Here is a 21,827-nt window from a genome sequence, read left to right on the forward strand (position 1 = left end):
GTTCCCACTCAATAAAGACATCCTCCCTGAGACTGCTTTTGCCCCCAGCAAGACCACCGAAAGAGTGCTACCATCCACTCTACCATCCTCACCCACAAGGCCGCAGTCTCTCCCAACCCCGCCCACTGGACCATGGTCGCCCCTGCTGACCTTGACCCACTCTGCCCGCCAGCCATCAGCTCTGCTCTCTGGACATCAGTCCTCCCATCCACCAGCCAGACCTCAGTCGCCTGCCGATCCGCCAGCCAGACTTCAGTCCTCTGCTTCCCTGACACCCCTGCTCCAGATGAGAATGAGAGAATGAGAATGATCTCCAGATGAGAAGGTGGTGTTTGAAGAGGTTGTGTTGGAGGAAGTACCGGAGGAAGATAATGATATCTTCAACCAGTTCACACCACAGGAAGAAACACACTCCCCGGATGAGGGACCTTCCACCTCCACAGTAAGTGATATTTTATACTACTTTCAAACTTGACATGTTACATGACATGTTACACATGCATGCTCACGCAAACATACACATGCACATTCATGCATGCACGCACACACACACATACACACAATTTAGTCCCTAATCATATAAAATGTACACAAAATAATTATCCTATGTCTTGCAATAACATAGGCTCTTTTTGTCATTTTCTTTTTGTTCAGTCTGTGACATTCACTGACTTGATCACAGTGCCACAAAGGGAGAGAGCCATCAGAAAACGTATGAAGCCAGCCTCATATAATCTTTCAAGTGAGGAACACATTGACTATATCACAAAAAAAACATCCAGCAAGAAACCAGCTAAGCAAGCCAGCAAGTGCCCGCTCAGCAAGCAACCAAAAGGGAAAAGAAAGCAGGAAAAGAAAAGCAAGTCACATTGCAAAGTTTGCAACACCCACTATGGTGACCCAGAGGATCCTAAGGCTACTGAGGAATGGGTAAAATGTGACCCTTGTTCTGCCTGGTTTCACGAAACCTGTGGCGAAGAGAATGGGATCTGTGCTGACGATGGGTTCATTTGCAAAGACTGTCTTTGAAACACCTTTTCATCACATACACACACTAATGATATCAATGTTTTAATGTTTGATATATCAGTTACCAGTTTTGTATGAATTTTTGTAGTTTGCGCATTTCGTTCAAAATGTGTTCTTCACACACACACACACACACACACACACACACTGATCTGTCACTGATCTATTCACTGATCTGTGCTGTTCCAAAAATTTTTAATTGCACATTTGAATATGTGAGTTTGTACCCACAATGTGTTTTTAATGGCACATATTAATATTTGTTTTGAAATTAAAATTGATGATAAATTACCATTCCCTTTGCATTTTGACTGGCCGAATGCTTACCTGAAACAGCTGGCCCATTTTACCTTAGATGCTGGCCCATTTTACCTGAAACTGCTTATGCAAAAAAAGTTGGCACAGTTGATGTTTCAAGAACTGTAGGGCCTAAATAATTATATTTTATGACATAATTTCAACACAAAATTATCAAAAACAGTCATTAGTAATCATAAAAACACTTGGAAAAGGCATATATAGTATTATATTATTTTCCCACCTGATTTACCAAAAAGTGGCCCAATTTAGCTGATATCACCCGGGTATTTCAGTGCACTTCACTTCTAACTTTTGAGAGTTGATCAAAACAGTTCTCTTTTGGATATAATAACAATGAGATATTCTGTAGCCAACTGATTATCAGTTTGTCGCATGTTTACACCTTGTATGTGTGTTGCACAACACATGTTGCACTTGGCGATCACGATGGGGATTGATATGGTAGTGGACCATGATGGTCATAGAAGAAGTGAAGGAGCAGTACCCCCCAATTATGGTGGGGTAATTCGCACTCTGATAACAAGTCACCTGCTTTAGCCACTTCACCATTTATCACTGTGCTAATTGTAAGAGTCTGTGAAGATTATAACAGGCCTACTAGTTTATCAAAAAGCAAGGCAATACTCGACATAAATAGCAAGAATGAGCCAAGTAGGGGAGTCAGTCTCTTAATCAAAATAAAGCTGCATGTAGCGTACTACAGACAATTTTGACATTTAAATATATGTCATGCATATTTGTATTTGTTCGTCTCCAGTTTCCATCAGAAAGTGACAAGTCTGCAAGCGGCCACATCTGTCAAAAAAACGTCATCACTCGTGAAACGTCACCAACGCAGCCAGTTAACATGCGTGCCATGTAACACAGGCACCTTTTTTTCTCCACTTCAAGCACTGAGTAGAAGTTTGGAGGAGGATAAGTGGTAGAAGAGAAGATAGAGAAGAGAGGGAAGGTGGAGGGAAGAGGGGGAAGAGTGTGGTAAGTGCGTATTAGGTTGTCAGAAGGAGAGGAGGCAATCTTGGAGGAGTTGTGTCTTCAAAAGTTCGGGAGAGATGGAAAAAAGTCTGAAATCAAGTCAAGAAGAGGCAGGCTGCATATGAGGATATTGTAAACTAAAACTTACTCACAGCGATTTGACAGGAAATTAAATGATGTTTGTTTGTTTAATGAATTATTGGAGAGTGTAATGCCTGTCTTGCATTGCAGTCAATGCATAACCTCACACACATATTGACTTATTTTGCATTGCCGTTAATAAAACCTCACACACACTGATTCAACATTTGTAGGCTCTAAAATGTTTGTTCAATCTGAAAGCTGTATTTAGCTCGGAGTTGTGACATCTTAACTTAATTGTAGCGTGGAGATTATTGTGGACGGCCACACTGAGTTACCATCCTTGATTTGTTTAAGAGTCTCCCCTGACTATTTGTTCCACGTTTTCAAACCACTTATTTCTATTGACACGAAAAAGACACAAACTATTGTCTGACAAATAATCCACTTTATTATGCCATTTTAAATAATAAATATTAAATTAATATAAAGACTACATAAAACAAACTCATTTGTACAGTTTGAATTCAGAGAAAGGAACGACCAAACATAGGCAAAGGAAAACCTGGCAGGCTAATATTGACTTTTGGTCGCAACAGTTGATTTTTGTTGTGGTCCTCTTGGGGGAAAACAATATCAAATGTAAGTTTAAGGAATAAACCACACACGCGATTTTCCACATCCATGAGAGAAGTAGTCCAGCCTCTATTCCTTCTTTCCCTGGTTTCGGGCTCGGAGCTGGCGGAGACGAATGAGGAATCTGTGCAGTGTGATCCTCACCTGCATCCGCACCGTCTCCCAGGCACACATACTGAAGTTCTGGAAGAGATCACAGCCACTTTAACTTGCGAATGATGCGGTAACATTAAAATCGCTTAGATCATCAGAGTTGGGCACGTCACGATCATAAACACAGCATTACCTCATGTGAGAGAAGATCCTCAAGTTGCGTAAAATGGGCATGGACCCCCTTAATAAGGTCTATGGGTGGACTTGGATCCTACAGTTTAGAAAATGTTTCAAAATATGCTCAGATTATCCAACCTTAGCCTGAAAAAATAATGTAGTGATAGCTCTGATCAAACTCCTGGGGTGGAACTTACAGAAATGCCAGTGTGCTCCGGGCGAAGAAGTTCCAGCACAGCCTGCAACACTTTAGTGTCCCATTTGGAATTGGTCACGTTTTTTTGGAAGAGGTTTGATGCCAGGTCAAATGTCAATTTTATTATACGATCGTTTTGCTGCAGATAGAACATTGAAGGGAGTTTATCATTTCAAATCACTATCAAAACATAGAATAGTTATTTAAATGGTTCATGATGGTTCATGAAGGTTATGAACATTCAAGTGAATTTACCTTTTCGAGGTGGGGAATCACTGAAATATTCTTCTCAGCCATTGACTCTGAACATCTTTCTAGTTCTTTTCCCTGGGAGAAAATTAAATTTCAGTATGTTGACAACATGTAGCCTACTGACTAAACACAGTCCTGCATGACAAAGAGACAATTACTTAAAGATGTATGGTATAGTTGCATCGCACTCACCTGGTATTTCAGTTTCTCTAGCTCGCTCATTGTGCGACGGACCCTATGACATATATCACATTGTGTCATCCCATCACACATTAGGCAAAAGCACAAAGCCACAACAAAACAAAGTGTTCTAGACATGTCAAGGACCTTGTCAAACTATCTTGCAGTTGATTATATTTCATAGGTAATCGGAGCAGTGGCTACGTTGCAGGTAAGCACTGGTGTCCGCTTTAAATAGACGCATGCCGATGCTTACTTAGCCCATGCCTACCATTGTTTCTGTGGTTGGGCGCTGAGGAATTGACAACAGGAAACTGAAAGAAAGATGACAACTTTTCCCTGATTTGAGCAAACAACAGAGGTGAGGTAATGCCTTTCTACAGGAGCGTAGGAGTAGCAGCAGCAGCAGGTAGCCTACAGAGCAGCATTCCTGAAGCCTGCATGGATGTGTGCTACCCATGTCCCCACGAACTGGATGGGATGCTGAGAGATTTAGCTGAAACTATTAAATTACTATTAAATTACATTAATTAATTCAATTAATTGTAATTTCCGCAGACCAAGTGACCATAATGTAGGCCTAAAAGAAACTCTGGCAAATGAAACGAAATTGTAAGTCATTGCTTTCGTCTTTACAAGCCCGACCGTTCTAATTTCGTTAAAATTTTAACGATGACCAATCATCTAATATCTCAGCTGTCCAATGACTGATTTTATTTCTGAAATCTTCCCCGTAATGCTGACAACATTAGCTTCAATTTGATATGATTGGTTAAGGGGTTTATGGCGCGAAATGTTTTGGATACTTGAAGATGAGTCGTGAAAAAAACTTTTCACTTCAGTCGTACATTTTAACATGGACCGCTAGATGCCACCTGCACTTCGTTGGAGTTTACCTCGACTGGAAACCACACAGCTGGATAAACTGAGGTAATATATATTTTACATCGTTTCTAGTTATGGTTAATCTTAATTTGTAGTCATAAAATCATGTTATTTGATAGTAATATGCTTTCTCATCAGCGTCAACATTATGGCATAGCGGGGGCTAAGTGCATCGTCATGTAACTTTAGCTAGCTGCATTACTCTGAACTGCTTGCAGTATTCTCGTTTGCTTTTTATATCAGTTATTTTCATTTGACAATTTCATTTAAAAACCTGTTAGTATATAACCTGTAAGTAAGTTTGTTTTCTAGTACCAATTTGCTTGTTAGGTAAGCATTATATTGGCAAGTCAGTATAGCATACCAAAGCTGAATAAATCAATGGGCGCCGAGTTTCTAAGTTGCGTTCTCTTACATGAAATAAGTTGAGCGATATTTTTACTCCTCTCAATATGTAGTTGTAGAAAATAAGATGTGAAATCACGGATTCTGTCAGAAATGTAGTGCTAATTAACGTATTGCCTCTCATCGGGTTGTTACCTCGCTAGGCAGTTTGTAGTGAACTGTTTTACCTTGCTTCTAAATGTCAAACATCAGACGTGCTTGTCTCAACATTTTCTAAGATGGCATGACTTGATATTCTACTCTTCTCAATATGTAGTTTTATAGAAAACATGATGTGAAATCACATATTATGTCAGAAATGTCATTATTGCATTTAAGCAGTTAGTTACTAGGTGAAATGTAATCTGTCTTTATCTTAATGCCAGCCAGGCAATCAGATTTAGGGTAGCTAAACCCATGTGTAATAAAATGACTTTTCATACTTCTAAATATTTTTGAGTTACTCAAAATGCTTCAATAGTTTAGGCTACCTCTTCTTGTGTATGTATGTGCACACATGCACACATCTGTAGTTTTGTGATTTTATTTTTTTAATTAATAAATGTATTACATTTGTATGATTTTACTGTTGTTTCAGATGGAGGATGACAAGACCTACACAGACCTCCTTGCAGGCCTGAAGAGGTGGCTGACTGCTGATGAGCTTGCGCTCACAATGTTGAAGACCATGTGAGGATGGAGGAAGAAGGTATAGATTTAGGTGGCGTGCGTAGGGTGGTGTAGACTGCCACTAAAACACTGTGAAATAGACTTGTTATGTTGATTTTTATGTTGTTGTCCCAGGCATATGTGGTTTTACCAACCGGAATGGGTGAGAGGTTGTGCTTAGTAGGCCGTTGTATGCAAACACACAGTGCAGGGGCATGGGACGAAGAGACCCCAGAAGAGTTTCACAGTTTTCTGGGATTGATCATTGACATGGGACTTCACTTCCCTCCCTAATATCCATTGCTACTGGGGAACCAAGTCTCTGAAGGGATCAGGGAGCGTTGACCAAATGAGAAATACATATTGTGTACACTTTTTCTCCATTGACATTGCTGTTTCAGTAGTTTCTTATTATTTCAAGTTTGGCAATGCAGAATCTGGTGTTGAACCTAGGTTTGGTAGCTACAGCCAGAAAGATTTTGGCGAAAATCTATCACAACAGCTGGCAGGCATTTCCGTCAAAATTTCAGCCTCGCCTTCAGCTGCTCCAACTACTACTCTGTCATCTTTTCATCAAGTACATATTCCTGTACAGCAGGAGCCAAAGAAAAATTGTTGGCTTTGTTATAAAAACAATACATAATAACACTAAAGTAGCTTGTATGGCCTGGAGTTTAGCGGTAGGTGACTGCTTTTTTGGTAAACAAAATTGCTGTCAGATTTGGCATTCTACAGAAGGGGATGCGTTTCGTTATGAGTCATAGGTCCTCTGTGTTTAACCTTCAGGTTCCCCACCCCACCTTTCCCTATCCTCCTCTGTGTGTGTGTGTGTGTGAGTTTGTGTTTATATGTGTGTATGTGTTTATTCTCAACAGGCTTGTTCTATGTAATCCACTTTCAAATGTTTAGACACATTGATTTTTGAGTGATGTTGAAGTTGATTGTATTCCTAGCTTTTCATAAATAATACATTTTATAGATGTATATCATTTTCATATTACACTAATTTATATAAGGAAATTGTATCTGTTGAATCAAATGTATTCTATGTCTCTTCAGAATTGATCTTCAATAAATATACAGTATACTTACTTCCTGTATTACTGGTAAGGTACATGTTTTTCTTTTATATATCATTATTGTTGACTGTAGCATTTGCTTATATACAAATAAATGGTTTATTCTTATGGACCAAATACATCTAAACCATTGTGTCTGACTTCATTATTAGTTTTTATGCATACTTTTATGTTTTTGGTGAGAAAGAGAATGCGAATTCTGTCAACATTCTAAATCCCGTTTCCTGCATTTTTATACACTTATCACTTAATTTATCATAACTTTTGAAAGGTTAATGGTATTCCAATTCAGTCTTTTTTGTTAAATAGCCCACAACTTGCTGAACATGTCATACACTCTATATTTTTCTCTATCTCGTATAGAAATATGATGAAAATTCATTTTTATGCAAATGAAATTCAATTTTAACGAATTTCGGTATACATTTGGAGAGGATTTTCAAAGACTGTTCATTACTATATCAACATTACCATATGTATTTTACATCATTTGATAGAACTGACCCTTCTGATTACAATGGTATGTATATCCCATTGATGGTATGTATTATACTCAAGAAATAAGGTTTTTTGTGTAAGGAGGTCATCCAGCACCAAAAATGGAATGTTCGGCACGGGCACGAAAGGGTTAATAGTCAGTTAACTGAGAATGCAAGAACTGACCAATAGCCTACGCATTACCTTTTGGCCGCGACTCGTGGTGAAAACCAGGAAACCAGGTATTTTGTCTCCTGTCATTTTCATGACCGTAGTCGCATTATCCAACCACTTACTATGGGAAAACCATATTGAAATACCAAAGTGGCCGGTTGGTTAAATATAATTTCTATGGGACGACCCCAATTGTTCATTCTTTGACGTATAGTAGTAGGCTATCTTATTGTCTTTCAGTGACAAGGCTACTATATATTTTGGTATTTAACCTAATTAGAAAAAAATAAATAAACGTGTTTATATAACGTTTAATGTTATACCCTATGTGAATGGAAACATTTAATTTTCTTGACCACTAAAAAACAACAAAATGATGAGATCATGTCCACCGGTACAGGTGTAACAGAGGTCGTCTCTCCCCTCCCTCGTTCACTCTGCTTTGTTGCTTTATTTACTTTGTTGCTTTATTGCGCTCTGAGATCAAAAGAAAAAAACATAAAAGTGAAAGTTATGTGGTATCTTGATCTATTCCAGGATTGCAAAGACGATGTTGACTTGGATAATGTAGAATGTAATATGCAAAAAGAAAAATAAATGTCATCCGCGTTATTTGGACAGTAGGCTACTTAGGTCTGAACTAGATAGACCTGGAAGTGCAAACGAGGTATGTGTGTGTGTGTGTGTGTGTGTGTGTGTGTGTGTGTGTTTTGGGGAGGGGGGGGGGGGGGGTATATCGTGGCCATCTGAATAATATGGCATCTCTTGAGGCATAAAGGCTCTAACCTACAGACATAACCTGTGACACGTGTTGCCAAAACATGCGATGTTCACAATCACCAACTCAGAGTAGGCCTAGGCTCTCATTATAGAAGACTTATGCGCCGCTACCAAGCTAAGTTGATAAGTGCTAAGTTGATAAGTTGAGTTGAACGGAACTCTTCACTTAGGGACTGTTCGTTATTTATAAACGGAGCAAAGCTAGAGATGGGCAGGAACAATGTCAATTGGTAGAAATGCTTGTCAAAACGTTAGGAGCTGGATGTGTGGATGAATGAAGCACAAGTAGGCTATGTTAAGCATGCACACTACACGGTAAACTACAAGTAAACCAAAGTTAAATTTAGCTTTTTTTAGAGCTGGATAAAGTTGACCAAATGGATATAGGCTGTTAGGCGTGAATAAAGTAGGCTAATTTGTTGCTCCAACCCTTCCAACAAATGCGAATGTTTACATTTTCCTATTTTGCGTGAGAAACCCCTGAAATCTCCCTTATTTTCATTGTTCAATGTTGACAGAGCTATGGAACGAAAGAGAACGTTATATGGCGACAGAAATCAACAATCAAACAAGCCACTTTGATTTTTTGCTGTTTTCATTAATACAAAAGATGGGTGACCCCCCCTCCTAGACAAAAAAAAAGCTAGGTGACCCTCCCCTTAACAAAGAATAAAAAGACATAACCCTCCCCTATTTTCCTCCGGTGGCCCCGTTTATAAATAACGAACAGTCCCTTATGCACCTGGTTTAGCCCCCCTATAAGAATGGCCTTTATTTTCCTTTATTGCATTCCACATTATCCATTCATTAAGTCAACATTGTGTTTGTAGCCTAATCCAAGAAATAGGCGAAAATACGGGATCATTTTAATTTCGCTATAGAAGTTCAAAAAGTCATACAGGTCCATATACCTCTTGTTATTCCATTATTTCATTTATCTCTGCCTCGTGATAGTGGCAAAAGAGCGAGCGCAAACTGAAATATCGGCCTACAAGCTATTCGGTGCATAAACCGTGGCATACATGAAAAGAAAAAGAAAAAGACACATTTCATAAACTGGCTAGCAAGAATACAGAGAATACAGGCAGCTATGGATGCAGCGTGCGAGACAGTGTGCAGCGAATACTACACAGAAATAACACAATACAGTCAGGGGCGGAGCCAGAGGGGTAGCACGTGTTGACGGGGTGGCACAGGCCACCCTTGAGATTCGATTGGCCACCCCAAGTGCCATCCCCAAATCCTAGTCTACGATTGGCAATTAACATGGTCTAAGGCGGGACCTTTCTTGATGCACTTGCAGCAGTTTGAAGTGTCAGATGTCAGAAATGTAAGTGGCAAACACGCTTTCCTTTATAGGCCTACAGGCTACTGCTTGTGCTAACACGCAAAGATATCTATTTACCTATTGCATCTGCCAGTGCCTATTTATATAATCACACACTTAAGTCGCCGACATTTGCTCATTAAGTGTAGGCCTATACTTTTGTAAAAGCGTTTAATGACAATAATGTCCTAATGTAATGTTAAGAAAACCTTTCATTTATGGTTCATCAAGCTTAGGCTACTCACTCGTCGCATCTAAGCTACAGGTAGCGATATTCTGATGAAATGTATACCATTCAACCAGTCAAGCATTTGTTGTAAAATATTGAAATTATGGGAAGTTTACATAGCTTAGGCTAAGCTGTATTTTATTTAGTTCTATCATAAAAATGGCATCAATTCCCGGCTTCCATCGCTGTGCCCTGAGCAAGGCAAGTTGCTCCAGGGACAATGTAATCCCTTGAAGAGTTGGCATATGTAAGTAATTTTCGACAAAAAGTGACTGCTTAATATAATGTAAAAGAATTGGCGAATGTGAGCACAAAACAAAAGAAACATAATTTGACGCCACCTACCTCTGCCTGACAGTTGCAAAAGTGGCAGAGTACAGGGCAACTTCAGTAGTTAATGGGATCTCTATCGTGGAAACAAACTTCTGCCACACCCACGCCACACCCATTTCTACCTGTACCCCAGAAGCGTGGGAACATGTAAAATGTGCACAGGGAAGGCATGGACATTCAGGGAAGCATATTTACCACTGCAACACAGGTGCAGCTCTCAGCTGCTCTGAGTATGAAGGGTTTTAATGTGACGCTTGGTCATGATAAAGAAAGCGATCCCTATTTGTGACCAGTTGTCAGTATTAGATCAGATTTTGTCTATACTTCAAAACATGAAATCTCTTGATAGAAATCTCTAACTAAATGCAAGCTTATTTATTTATTTTTTGATTTAATCAAGATGAAATCCCTGAGGTTATGAATCATTCAGGGCGTTCCTCTGTAAAATGCTAAGGTAACTCTTAAATGAAGGTGTTACCGTCTTAACCAAACCCTGTGATGGATATATAACTGTGAAACAGATGGACTTTGTCTTCTGTCAATCTCTGCCTGGAAAGTGAAAATGTTTACTGCACATATATGCCTAACCTCTATTAATCAGTGGATGAGCAAAAAAATTTGAAACTAAATGATGACAAAACAGAGGTACTTTTAGTTGGACCAAAACCAAAGCGAGACATTGTTCTTAGTAATCTGGGAAACTTGGCACACCAGGTCAAACCAAAAGTAACAAGCCTCGGTGTCATCTTAGATGCAGAGTTAAGTTTTAAGCCCCATATCAGTAAAGTTACTCAGACAGCCTATTTCCACCTGAGAAACATTGCCAATTGTGCGGCCCTTTTTAACTCAACAAGATGCAGAAAAACTAATTCATGCCTTTATCACTAGCAGGTTAGACTACTGCAATGCACTTTTCACTGGTCTTCCCCAAAAACATGTAAAGAAATTGGCACTCATACAGAACTCTGTGGCTAGACTTTTAACTAAGACCAAAAAGAGAGAACACATCACCCCTGTGTTGGCTGAACTGCACTGGCTACCTGTTTCCTATAGAATTGATTTTAAGGTTATGTTAATTACTTACAAAGCTCTGAATGGCATATCACCTTCATATATCTCTGAGCTTTTAATATCTTATCAACCACAAAGTAAACTTAGATCATCCAATTCTAATCTTTTAATTGTACCCAAAGTGCTCCACAAGCAAAGTGGAGAAGCTGCTTTTATCCATTATCCCCCAAAACTATGGAACACCCTGCCTCTGCACATCAAGCAGGCGAGTTCAGTAAATATTTTTAAAAAAGATCTGAAAACATACCTGTATAAGAAAGCCTTTAGTTAACTCATCTTATCCTGTAGACTACTTTTTCAGATTATTCTACATCTGCTGCCATTGGAGGGCGCAGCCAGCCAGAAGCAGATGGGCTCCCTATTAAGTCAGGTTCTGCTCAAGGTTTCTTCCTGGAATATGGGAGTTTTTCCTGGTTAAGGCTGCCAGTCTTGAATGTCTGTGTATAAAGTCAAATAATTGCGACATATGCTAAGAACATGCTAAGGCTGGCTGCTTGGAGTCCGCATCAACGGGGCCTAAGCATTTGTTAGCAAAGCCTTTATATATCTATAGTAACATAATAGTATTTCTTATATGTTGCTGATTGGATCATAAACGGCCACAGCAACAAAGGGGAATGACTGACTCTTCTCTATAACTGTGTTACATGTTATTTTCTATATTTCTGATATGTTGCTGATTGGATCATAAACGGCCACAGCAATGAAGAAAAGTGAAAGTGATTGATAATGACTGACTGACTCTATTATTGTGTTACATGCTCCAAATGTAAAGCACTTTGAGCTGCATTCTGTGTATGAAAGGTGCTGTAAAAATAAACCTTCTTCTTATTATTATTATTATTATTATTATATTTTTGCTCATTGATGTTTGATGTTTGGTGGCGGAGAGTAATTGCACACTAATCTTCAGATTAATTGAGAGGATGAGCAATAACTTTTTCTTGTTCACATCTTCGTATGAAAATGTTTTGTTAGTGTCTGTTAGAAATTTACATTTAAATTGAATACGTCATAGGCCTACAGAACACTCTGTTGTAAAATCGGAGGTGTGCAATTCAAGTCATGATCTTGTTTGACAGTTGTGGCTAGTTGTGGCTGCACCAAACGAGACTGTGATGGACAAGCAGTAAGGCTCAAGAGGGCGCTATGCAGCAACAAATGGTCATTTTGTTATTTAGTCGTTGTGTGTAGATGCAGTAAGAGACACTCTGTTCTTTATTGTTTCTCATTCAGCCCATTTCCTTTCTAAACAAAAGGGGACATTCTTTCATCTATCTTCACCAGATATGATGTAGTTTCTTAAGACAAGTGACACACTTGAGGTTGTGTATTTTAACTGAGGTTTGACAATAGGTTTTAACACCTGCTTTATTTCATGTTTGTCTGTGTATTATTAAGGCAAAACATTAGTGTAAGCAGTCCATGATTTTAATGACATTCCCAGATAAACATAATCTTGATGCATAATTCAGTTCTGAGAAAGCATCTGAGATTTCCAGAAAGTATGAAAACACATACATGCAGGTAGCAACAGGCATACACTCTCTCTCTCTCTCTCTCTCTCTTTCTCTCTCTCTCACACACACATACACACACAAACACACACACACACATACATACACCTACACACACCACTATTTACCAAAAGCATCTTCAGATATATTGACTCCCTCACACACACATGAAAATACACACGTGCATACACACACACACACACATCAAAATATGTGTTCCCCCCTTTACACACATAACAGACATGTGGCTGCATGCCCTGGTCATGTGGCACATCTCTGTTATGTTGGTCATATGATTGTCTGGTACAGGCCCAATGAGGAACAGAGAGAGTGGGACCTGCAACCTACCAAGAGAACACAGTGTCCATCATGCTCTTCTTGCTTTGTGTGATTTACAGTTAGCCTTTGCAGAAACATTCATTCTTTCTGATCCATACACAAGGCCACTGACATATCAGACCTTATTTTGAATGTCCAGAGGATGAAATTTGTTTTAGCAGTGCAGTGAAAAAAAATACATGTTTGTTTGCTCGAGAGGAATGTCTTGAACAGCGAGAGGACATTTACTGTAAAGCTAAACTTTGTCAACTTAGCATGGCAAGCACTTATATGGCTATGGTTTAAAGGGACCTTTAAGGCTTATGAAAGGAGTAAAAAGTGAGTTTGTTCTTGTCTGAAAACATCTTGGTGTGTGTTGCCTGACTCTGTGTTTTATGATGCTTGTGTCAGGAAGAATAACTTGCTCCCTCCCTGTCCAAAAATTGTCTTGAGGATCATTAACCTGATCTTGAATTTCTTGCCCTGCAACTTCCATTAGCCTTATATAGCACAGCCTGCCTCGGGCAGTAAGAATGGCCTAGCTGATACTGCTGGATAATGTTGGTGACAAACCTTTAGATAGGGTGTGTGAAAGTTAGTAGTTGTCAGCATTAAATCAGATTTGGTCTTGATGGATAAAAAAAAAATCAGATTAAATCCTAGATGTTATGAATCATTCAGGGTGTTCCTCAGTGAAATGCTAAGGTATCCTAACTATAGCATAACTATAGTTAGGATACCTTACTAACTTACTAGGATACCTACCTAACTGTTCCAGCAAATCACAGACAAGATGCGCGTTTAGGAGACTTTCAATTGCACGGGAGCTGCACGGGAGGGAGGGGGAGGAAGTAGCGAGCTAGCTCTCTGTTTCGTTTGAAAGTCAACAGAAGTGACGTTACCAGCATCGCTTAGAGCACCTTTAAATATATATGTTGGAAAAAATATAGTCTGGACGAATTTCTGAGTATCGCAACTTTTATCGTCTCGTGGCTTAACAGCAGCCCGTCGGTATGCGTTCGGCCGGAGTTCGCATCCTACTGCAATCTCACATCATAAGTAAATCAAACCTACAACACTGGGATAACAACCATAGTTCGAATTACAGGGGGTACTATACCCCCCAATGAAGACCCAGTACCCCCCAAAGAGACAGAAATATCAGTTTTGGGGGGGTCAGATAATTTTTCTGATATTGTAAAAAAATATCATTACAGTTGGCTACAATACAAGTCAACTCCTATTTTCACTAGGAAAAGTTTAATGTAAAGCGATTTCAGACACCCCTATTATGGACCGTACCATTTTTAACCACCGTGGCGCTAGAAGCAACGGAGATAGAGAACGACTTCAACTTCTCAAGCAAGTGTCAACGACGTTGAATGACAAAACGCTAGATTCCTCCAGTAGTCTAAATTCGGTTTGCTGCTGACGTGCATGGGTAACTGTAAGTTGCTAGCAGACGTCTAGCTTGTTGAAAATGCGCTATTTTACAACCTTCATGTATTAACGTGTTTTGTTCTTTCATAGCTCACGTCTTCATACATTTAATTACCGGCTACTTACCTGCTACTTCTTACCCACTGAGGCTAGTAAAGTGGACCTTGGTTAGTTACCAAGGTTAGTTAGCAAGATAATTCTCTATTTAAATCATTAATTATTATTTTACATTGTGGTGAGGTAAAATCGATTCTCATTTCCAAGGAGATGAACTCCAGTCCATAGCCTAGGTGTCCATTGATTCTTATTTTATCTTGAATAAATTATTGTGCCCTTTTGAAATGAGTTTGGCACAGATCCTGTGTTGTTTTTATTATTCACAAGAGGGTCTGATGTAGCTAAGCCTACATAACATTAGTGAAACCTGTGGAAACATAAAGAGCCAAGTAGCCTAGGCTAAATAGTACATGCTAATATTTGAATTTGTTTTTAATTGGTTAGGCCTATTGTTTTTACATTCTGGTTATCGGATTCTTGTAGGTTACCGCTCTGTAGTTCTTATGTGGTAGTATGTTTTTTCAAAGTAGGCTATATGCTCCTTAATCACATTAAAGATTGCTTAGGTTTCACATATCTCTAGGCAATTGTGTTGATTTGACACTGACTACCATAGACTATAATGGAAAATTGGTTTCTGTTTATACAGTAGGCTAGGCTATAATAGAGGGTTGGATCTTATCTCCAGGTCTTATGAAATCTAAAAATAAACCAAATCAATATGTCATGAAATAAGCAATAGGCTTCTTGTAAAGGTATTACTTTTACTAGTAATTAGAATGGTATTTCAGTGCACTTCACTTCTAACTTTTGAGAGTTGATCAAAACAGTTCTCTTTTGGATATAATAACAATGAGATATTCTGTAGCCAACTGATTATCAGTTTGTCGCATGTTTACACCTTGTATGTGTGTTGCACAACACATGTTGCACTTGGCGATCACGATGGGGATTGATATGGTAGTGGACCATGATGGTCATAGAAGAAGTGAAGGAGCAGTACCCCCCAATTATGGTGGGGTAATTCGCACTCTGATAACAAGTCACCTGCTTTAGCCACTTCACCATTTATCACTGTGCTAATTGTAAGAGTCTGTGAAGATTATAACAGGCCTACTAGTTTATCAAAAAGCAAGGCAATACTCGACATAAATAGCAAGAATGAGCCAAGTAGGGGAGTCAGTCTCTTAATCAAAATAAAGCTGCATGTAGCGTACTACAGACAATTTTGACATTTAAATATATGTCATGCATATTTGTATTTGTTCGTCTCCAGTTTCCATCAGAAAGTGACAAGTCTGCAAGCGGCCACATCTGTCAAAAAAACGTCATCACTCGTGAAACGTCACCAACGCAGCCAGTTAACATGCGTGCCATGTAACACAGGCACCTTTTTTTCTCCACTTCAAGCACTGAGTAGAAGTTTGGAGGAGGATAAGTGGTAGAAGAGAAGATAGAGAAGAGAGGGAAGGTGGAGGGAAGAGGGGGAAGAGTGTGGTAAGTGCGTATTAGGTTGTCAGAAGGAGAGGAGGCAATCTTGGAGGAGTTGTGTCTTCAAAAGTTCGGGAGAGATGGAAAAAAGTCTGAAATCAAGTCAAGAAGAGGCAGGCTGCATATGAGGATATTGTAAACTAAAACTTACTCACAGCGATTTGACAGGAAATTAAATGATGTTTGTTTGTTTAATGAATTATTGGAGAGTGTAATGCCTGTCTTGCATTGCAGTCAATGCATAACCTCACCCACATATTGACTTATTTTGCATTGCCGTTAATAAAACCTCACACACACTGATTCAACATTTGTAGGCTCTAAAATGTTTGTTCAATCTGAAAGCTGTATTTAGCTCGGAGTTGTGACATCTTAACTTAATTGTAGCGTGGAGATTATTGTGGACGGCCACACTGAGTTACCATCCTTGATTTGTTTAAGAGTCTCCCCTGACTATTTGTTCCACGTTTTCAAACCACTTATTTCTATTGACACGAAAAAGACACAAACTATTGTCTGACAAATAATCCACTTTATTATGCCATTTTAAATAATAAATATTAAATTAATATAAAGACTACATAAAACAAACTCATTTGTACAGTTTGAATTCAGAGAAAGGAACGACCAAACATAGGCAAAGGAAAACCTGGCAGGCTAATATTGACTTTTGGTCGCAACAGTTGATTTTTGTTGTGGTCCTCTTGGGGGAAAAACAATATCAAATGTAAGTTTAAGGAATAAACCACACACGCGATTTTCCACATCCATGAGAGAAGTAGTCCAGCCTCTATTCCTTCTTTCCCTGGTTTCGGGCTCGGAGCTGGCGGAGACGAATGAGGAATCTGTGCAGTGTGATCCTCACCTGCATCCGCACCGTCTCCCAGGCACACATACTGAAGTTCTGGAAGAGATCACAGCCACTTTAACTTGCGAATGATGCGGTAACATTAAAATCGCTTAGATCATCAGAGTTGGGCACGTCACGATCATAAACACAGCATTACCTCATGTGAGAGAAGATCCTCAAGTTGCGTAAAATGGGCATGGACCCCCTTAATAAGGTCTATGGGTGGACTTGGATCCTACAGTTTAGAAAATGTTTCAAAATATGCTCAGATTATCCAACCTTAGCCTGAAAAAATAATGTAGTGATAGCTCTGATCAAACTCCTGGGGTGGAACTTACAGAAATGCCAGTGTGCTCCGGGCGAAGAAGTTCCAGCACAGCCTGCAACACTTTAGTGTCCCATTTGGAATTGGTCACGTTTTTTTGGAAGAGGTTTGATGCCAGGTCAAATGTCAATTTTATTATACGATCGTTTTGCTGCAGATAGAACATTGAAGGGAGTTTATCATTTCAATTCACTATCAAAACATAGAATAGTTATTTAAATGGTTCATGATGGTTCATGAAGGTTATGAACATTCAAGTGAATTTACCTTTTCGAGGTGGGGAATCACTGAAATATTCTTCTCAGCCATTGACTCTGAACATCTTTCTAGTTCTTTTCCCTGGGAGAAAATTAAATTTCAGTATGTTGACAACATGTAGCCTACTGACTAAACACAGTCCTGCATGACAAAGAGACAATTACTTAAAGATGTATGGTATAGTTGCATCGCCCTCACCTGGTATTTCAGTTTCTCTAGCTCGCTCATTGTGCGACGGACCCTATGACATATATCACATTGTGTCATCCCATCACACATTAGGCAAAAGCACAAAGCCACAACAAAACAAAGTGTTCTAGACATGTCAAGGACCTTGTCAAACTATCTTGCAGTTGATTATATTTCATAGGTAATCGGAGCAGTGGCTACGTTGCAGGTAAGCACTGGTGTCCGCTTTAAATAGACGCATGCCCATGCTTACTTAGCCCATGCCTACCATTGTTTCTGTGGTTGGGCGCTGAGGAATTGACAACAGGAAACTGAAAGAAAGATGACAACTTTTCCCTGATTTGAGCAAACAACAGAGGTGAGGTAATGCCTTTCTACAGGAGCGTAGGAGTAGCAGCAGCAGCAGGTAGCCTACAGAGCAGCATTCCTGAAGCCTGCATGGATGTGTGCTACCCATGTCCCCACGAACTGGATGGGATGCTGAGAGATTTAGCTGAAACTATTAAATTACTATTAAATTACATTAATTAATTCAATTAATTGTAATTTCCGCAGACCAAGTGACCATAATGTAGGCCTAAAAGAAACTCTGGCAAATGAAACGAAATTGTAAGTCATTGCTTTCGTCTTAATAGTCAGTTAACTGAGAATGCAAGAACTGACCAATAGCCTACGCATTACCTTTTGGCCGCGACTCGTGGTGAAAACCAGGAAACCAGGTATTTTGTCTCCTGTCATTTTCATGACCGTAGTCGCATTATCCAACCACTTACTATGGGAAAACCATATTGAAATACCAAAGTGGCCGGTTGGTTAAATATAATTTCTATGGGACGACCCCAATTGTTCATTCTTTGACGTATAGTAGTAGGCTATCTTATTGTCTTTCAGTGACAAGGCTACTATATATTTTGGTATTTAACCTAATTAGAAAAAAATAAATAAACGTGTTTATATAACGTTTAATGTTATACCCTATGTGAATGGAAACATTTAATTTTCTTGACCACTAAAAAACAACAAAATGATGAGATCATGTCCACCGGTACAGGTGTAACAGAGGTCGTCTCTCCCCTCCCTCGTTCACTCTGCTTTGTTGCTTTATTTACTTTGTTGCTTTATTGCGCTCTGAGATCAAAAGAAAAAAACATAAAAGTGAAAGTTATGTGGTATCTTGATCTATTCCAGGATTGCAAAGACGATGTTGACTTGGATAATGTAGAATGTAATATGCAAAAAGAAAAATAAATGTCATCCGCGTTATTTGGACAGTACTTAGGTCTGAACTAGATAGACCTGGAAGTGCAAACGAGGTCTGTGTGTATGTGTGTGTGTGTGTGTGTGTGTGTGTGTGTGTGTTTTTTGGGGAGGGGGGGGGGGGGTATATCGTGGCCATCTGAATAATATGGCATCTCTTGAGGCATAAAGGCTCTAACCTACAGACATAACCTGTGACACGTGTTGCCAAAACATGCGATGTTCACAATCACCAACTCAGAGTAGGCCTAGGCTCTCATTATAGAAGACTTATGCGCCGCTACCAAGCTAAGTTGATAAGTGCTAAGTTGATAAGTTGAGTTGAACGGAACTCTTCACTTAGGGACTGTTCGTTATTTATAAACGGAGCAAAGCTAGAGATGGGCAGGAACAATGTCAATTGGTAGAAATTCTTGTCAAAACGTTAGGAGCTGGATGTGTGGATGAATGAAGCACAAGTAGGCTATGTTAAGCATGCACACTACACGGTAAACTACAAGTAAACCAAAGTTAAATTTAGCTTTTTTTAGAGCTGGATAAAGTTGACCAAATGGATATAGGCTGTTAGGCGTGAATAAAGTAGGCTAATTTGTTGCTCCAACCCTTCCAACAAATGCGAATGTTTACATTTTCCTATTTTGCGTGAGAAACCCCTGAAATCTCCCTTATTTTCATTGTTCAATGTTGACAGAGCTATGGAACGAAAGAGAACGTTATATGGCGACAGAAATCAACAATCAAACAAGCCACTTTGATTTTTTGCTGTTTTCATTAATACAAAAGATGGGTGACCCCCCCTCCTAGACAAAAAAAAAGCTAGGTGACCCTCCCCTTAACAAAGAATAAAAAGACATAACCCTCCCCTATTTTCCTCCGGTGGCCCCGTTTATAAATAACGAACAGTCCCTTATGCACCTGGTTTAGCCCCCCTATAAGAATGGCCTTTATTTTCCTTTATTGCATTCCACATTATCCATTCATTAAGTCAACATTGTGTTTGTAGCCTAATCCAAGAAATAGGCGAAAATACGGGATCATTTTAATTTCGCTATAGAAGTTCAAAAAGTCATACAGGTCCATATACCTCTTGTTATTCCATTATTTCATTTATCTCTGCCTCGTGATAGTGGCAAAAGAGCGAGCGCAAACTGAAATATCGGCCTACAAGCTATTCGGTGCATAAACCGTGGCATACATGAAAAGAAAAAGAAAAAGACACATTTCATAAACTGGCTAGCAAGAATACAGAGAATACAGGCAGCTATGGATGCAGCGTGCGAGACAGTGTGCAGCGAATACTACACAGAAATAACACAATACAGTCAGGGGCGGAGCCAGAGGGGTAGCACGTGTTGACGGGGTGGCACAGGCCACCCTTGAGATTCGATTGGCCACCCCAAGTGCCATCCCCAAATCCTAGTCTACGATTGGCAATTAACATGGTCTAAGGCGGGACCTTTCTTGATGCACTTGCAGCAGTTTGAAGTGTCAGATGTCAGAAATGTAAGTGGCAAACACGCTTTCCTTTATAGGCCTACAGGCTACTGCTTGTGCTAACACGCAAAGATATCTATTTACCTATTGCATCTGCCAGTGCCTATTTATATAATCACACACTTAAGTCGCCGACATTTGCTCATTAAGTGTAGGCCTATACTTTTGTAAAAGCGTTTAATGACAATAATGTCCTAATGTAATGTTAAGAAAACCTTTCATTTATGGTTCATCAAGCTTAGGCTACTCACTCGTCGCATCAAAGCTACAGGTAGCGATATTCTGATGAAATGTATACCATTCAACCAGTCAAGCATTTGTTGTAAAATATTGAAATTATGGGAAGTTTACATAGCTTAGGCTAAACTGTATTTTATTTAGTTCTATCATAAAAATGGCATCAATTCCCGGCTTCCATCGCTGTGCCCTGAGCAAGGCAAGTTGCTCCAGGGACAATGTAATCCCTTGAAGAGTTGGCATATGTAAGTAATTTTCGACAAAAAGTGACTGCTTAATATAATGTAAAAGAATTGGCGAATGTGAGCACAAAACAAAAGAAACATAATTTGACGCCACCTACCTCTGCCTGACAGTTGCAAAAGTGGCAGAGTACAGGGCAACTTCAGTAGTTAATGGGATCTCTATCGTGGAAACAAACTTCTGCCACACCCACGCCACACCCATTTCTACCTGTACCCCAGAAGCGTGGGAACATGTAAAATGTGCACAGGGAAGGCATGGACATTCAGGGAAGCATATTTACCACTGCAACACAGGTGCAGCTCTCAGCTGCTCTGAGTATGAAGGGTTTTAATGTGACGCTTGGTCATGATAAATAAAGCGATCCCTATTTGTGACCAGTTGTCAGTATTAGATCAGATTTTGTCTATACTTCAAAACATGAAATCTCTTGATAGAAATCTCTAACTAAATACAAGCTTATTTATTTATTTTTTGATTTAATCAAGATGAAATCCCTGAGGTTATGAATCATTCAGGGCGTTCCTCTGTAAAATGCTAAGGTAACTCTTAAATGAAGGTGTTACCGTCTTAACCAAACCCTGTGATGGATATATAACTGTGAAACAGATGGACTTTGTCTTCTGTCAATCTCTGCCTGGAAAGTGAAAATGTTTACTGCACATATATGCCTAACCTCTATTAATCAGTGGATGAGCAAAAAAATTTGAAACTAAATGATGACAAAACAGAGATACTTTTAGTTGGACCAAAACCAAAGCGAGACATTGTTCTTAGTAATCTGGGAAACTTGGCACACCAGG

At 39.4% G+C, this 21,827-nt stretch overlaps 2 protein-coding genes across 4 annotated transcripts in view; both read right to left on the reverse strand.

The window, feature by feature from the left end:
- Nucleotides 1-2,859: 2,859 nt before the first annotated feature.
- On the reverse strand, nucleotides 2,860-4,505 carry LOC121706284 (interferon beta-like). Of its 2 annotated transcripts, XM_042087900.1 has the most exons (6): nucleotides 4,212-4,505; nucleotides 3,953-3,995; nucleotides 3,764-3,835; nucleotides 3,510-3,647; nucleotides 3,329-3,406; nucleotides 2,860-3,225 (listed from the first exon to the last, which is right to left on the reverse strand). In XM_042087900.1, exons 2-6 carry the CDS (start codon nucleotides 3,980-3,982, stop codon nucleotides 3,112-3,114), a joined length of 432 nt encoding a protein of 143 aa, XP_041943834.1. In that variant the 5' UTR covers nucleotides 3,983-3,995; nucleotides 4,212-4,505; the 3' UTR covers nucleotides 2,860-3,111. The 2 variants fall into 2 exon arrangements, with proteins under 2 accessions (XP_041943834.1, XP_041943833.1); XM_042087899.1 differs by lacking the exon at nucleotides 4,212-4,505 and having other exon boundaries at nucleotides 3,953-4,174.
- Nucleotides 4,506-16,708: 12,203 nt separating this feature from the next.
- LOC121706285 (interferon beta-like) overlaps nucleotides 16,709-21,827 on the reverse strand; it is a 29,249-nt gene continuing 24,130 nt past the window's right edge. The window contains exons 1-6 of one of the 2 annotated variants that reach the window (XM_042087902.1): nucleotides 18,062-18,650; nucleotides 17,803-17,845; nucleotides 17,614-17,685; nucleotides 17,360-17,497; nucleotides 17,179-17,256; nucleotides 16,709-17,075 (exon numbers count right to left, since the gene is read on the reverse strand). In XM_042087902.1, the coding sequence (XP_041943836.1) occupies nucleotides 16,962-17,075; nucleotides 17,179-17,256; nucleotides 17,360-17,497; nucleotides 17,614-17,685; nucleotides 17,803-17,832 (432 nt within the window). In that variant the 5' untranslated portion in view covers nucleotides 17,833-17,845; nucleotides 18,062-18,650 and the 3' untranslated portion in view covers nucleotides 16,709-16,961. Of the gene's footprint in view, nucleotides 17,076-17,178; nucleotides 17,257-17,359; nucleotides 17,498-17,613; nucleotides 17,686-17,802; nucleotides 17,846-18,061; nucleotides 18,651-21,827 lie in introns of those variants that run through there. The other variant, XM_042087901.1, reaches the window with a different exon arrangement.

Source organism: Alosa sapidissima, chromosome 3, assembly GCF_018492685.1.
Source record: "Alosa sapidissima isolate fAloSap1 chromosome 3, fAloSap1.pri, whole genome shotgun sequence".
NCBI classification, from domain to species: Eukaryota; Metazoa; Chordata; class Actinopteri; order Clupeiformes; family Clupeidae; genus Alosa; species Alosa sapidissima.

Coding starts and splice junctions, on each gene's coding strand:
- LOC121706284 (XM_042087899.1), bottom strand. CDS start 4,078: ATGTCTAGAACACTTTGTTTTGTTGTGGCTTTGTGCTTTTGCCTAATG. Junction 3,836..3,952: donor TAGAGAAACTGAAATACCAG/GTGAGTGCGATG, acceptor ATTTTCTCCCAG/GGAAAAGAACTAGAAAGATG. Junction 3,226..3,328: donor AGGATCTTCTCTCACATGAG/GTAATGCTGTGT, acceptor GATCTCTTCCAG/AACTTCAGTATGTGTGCCTG.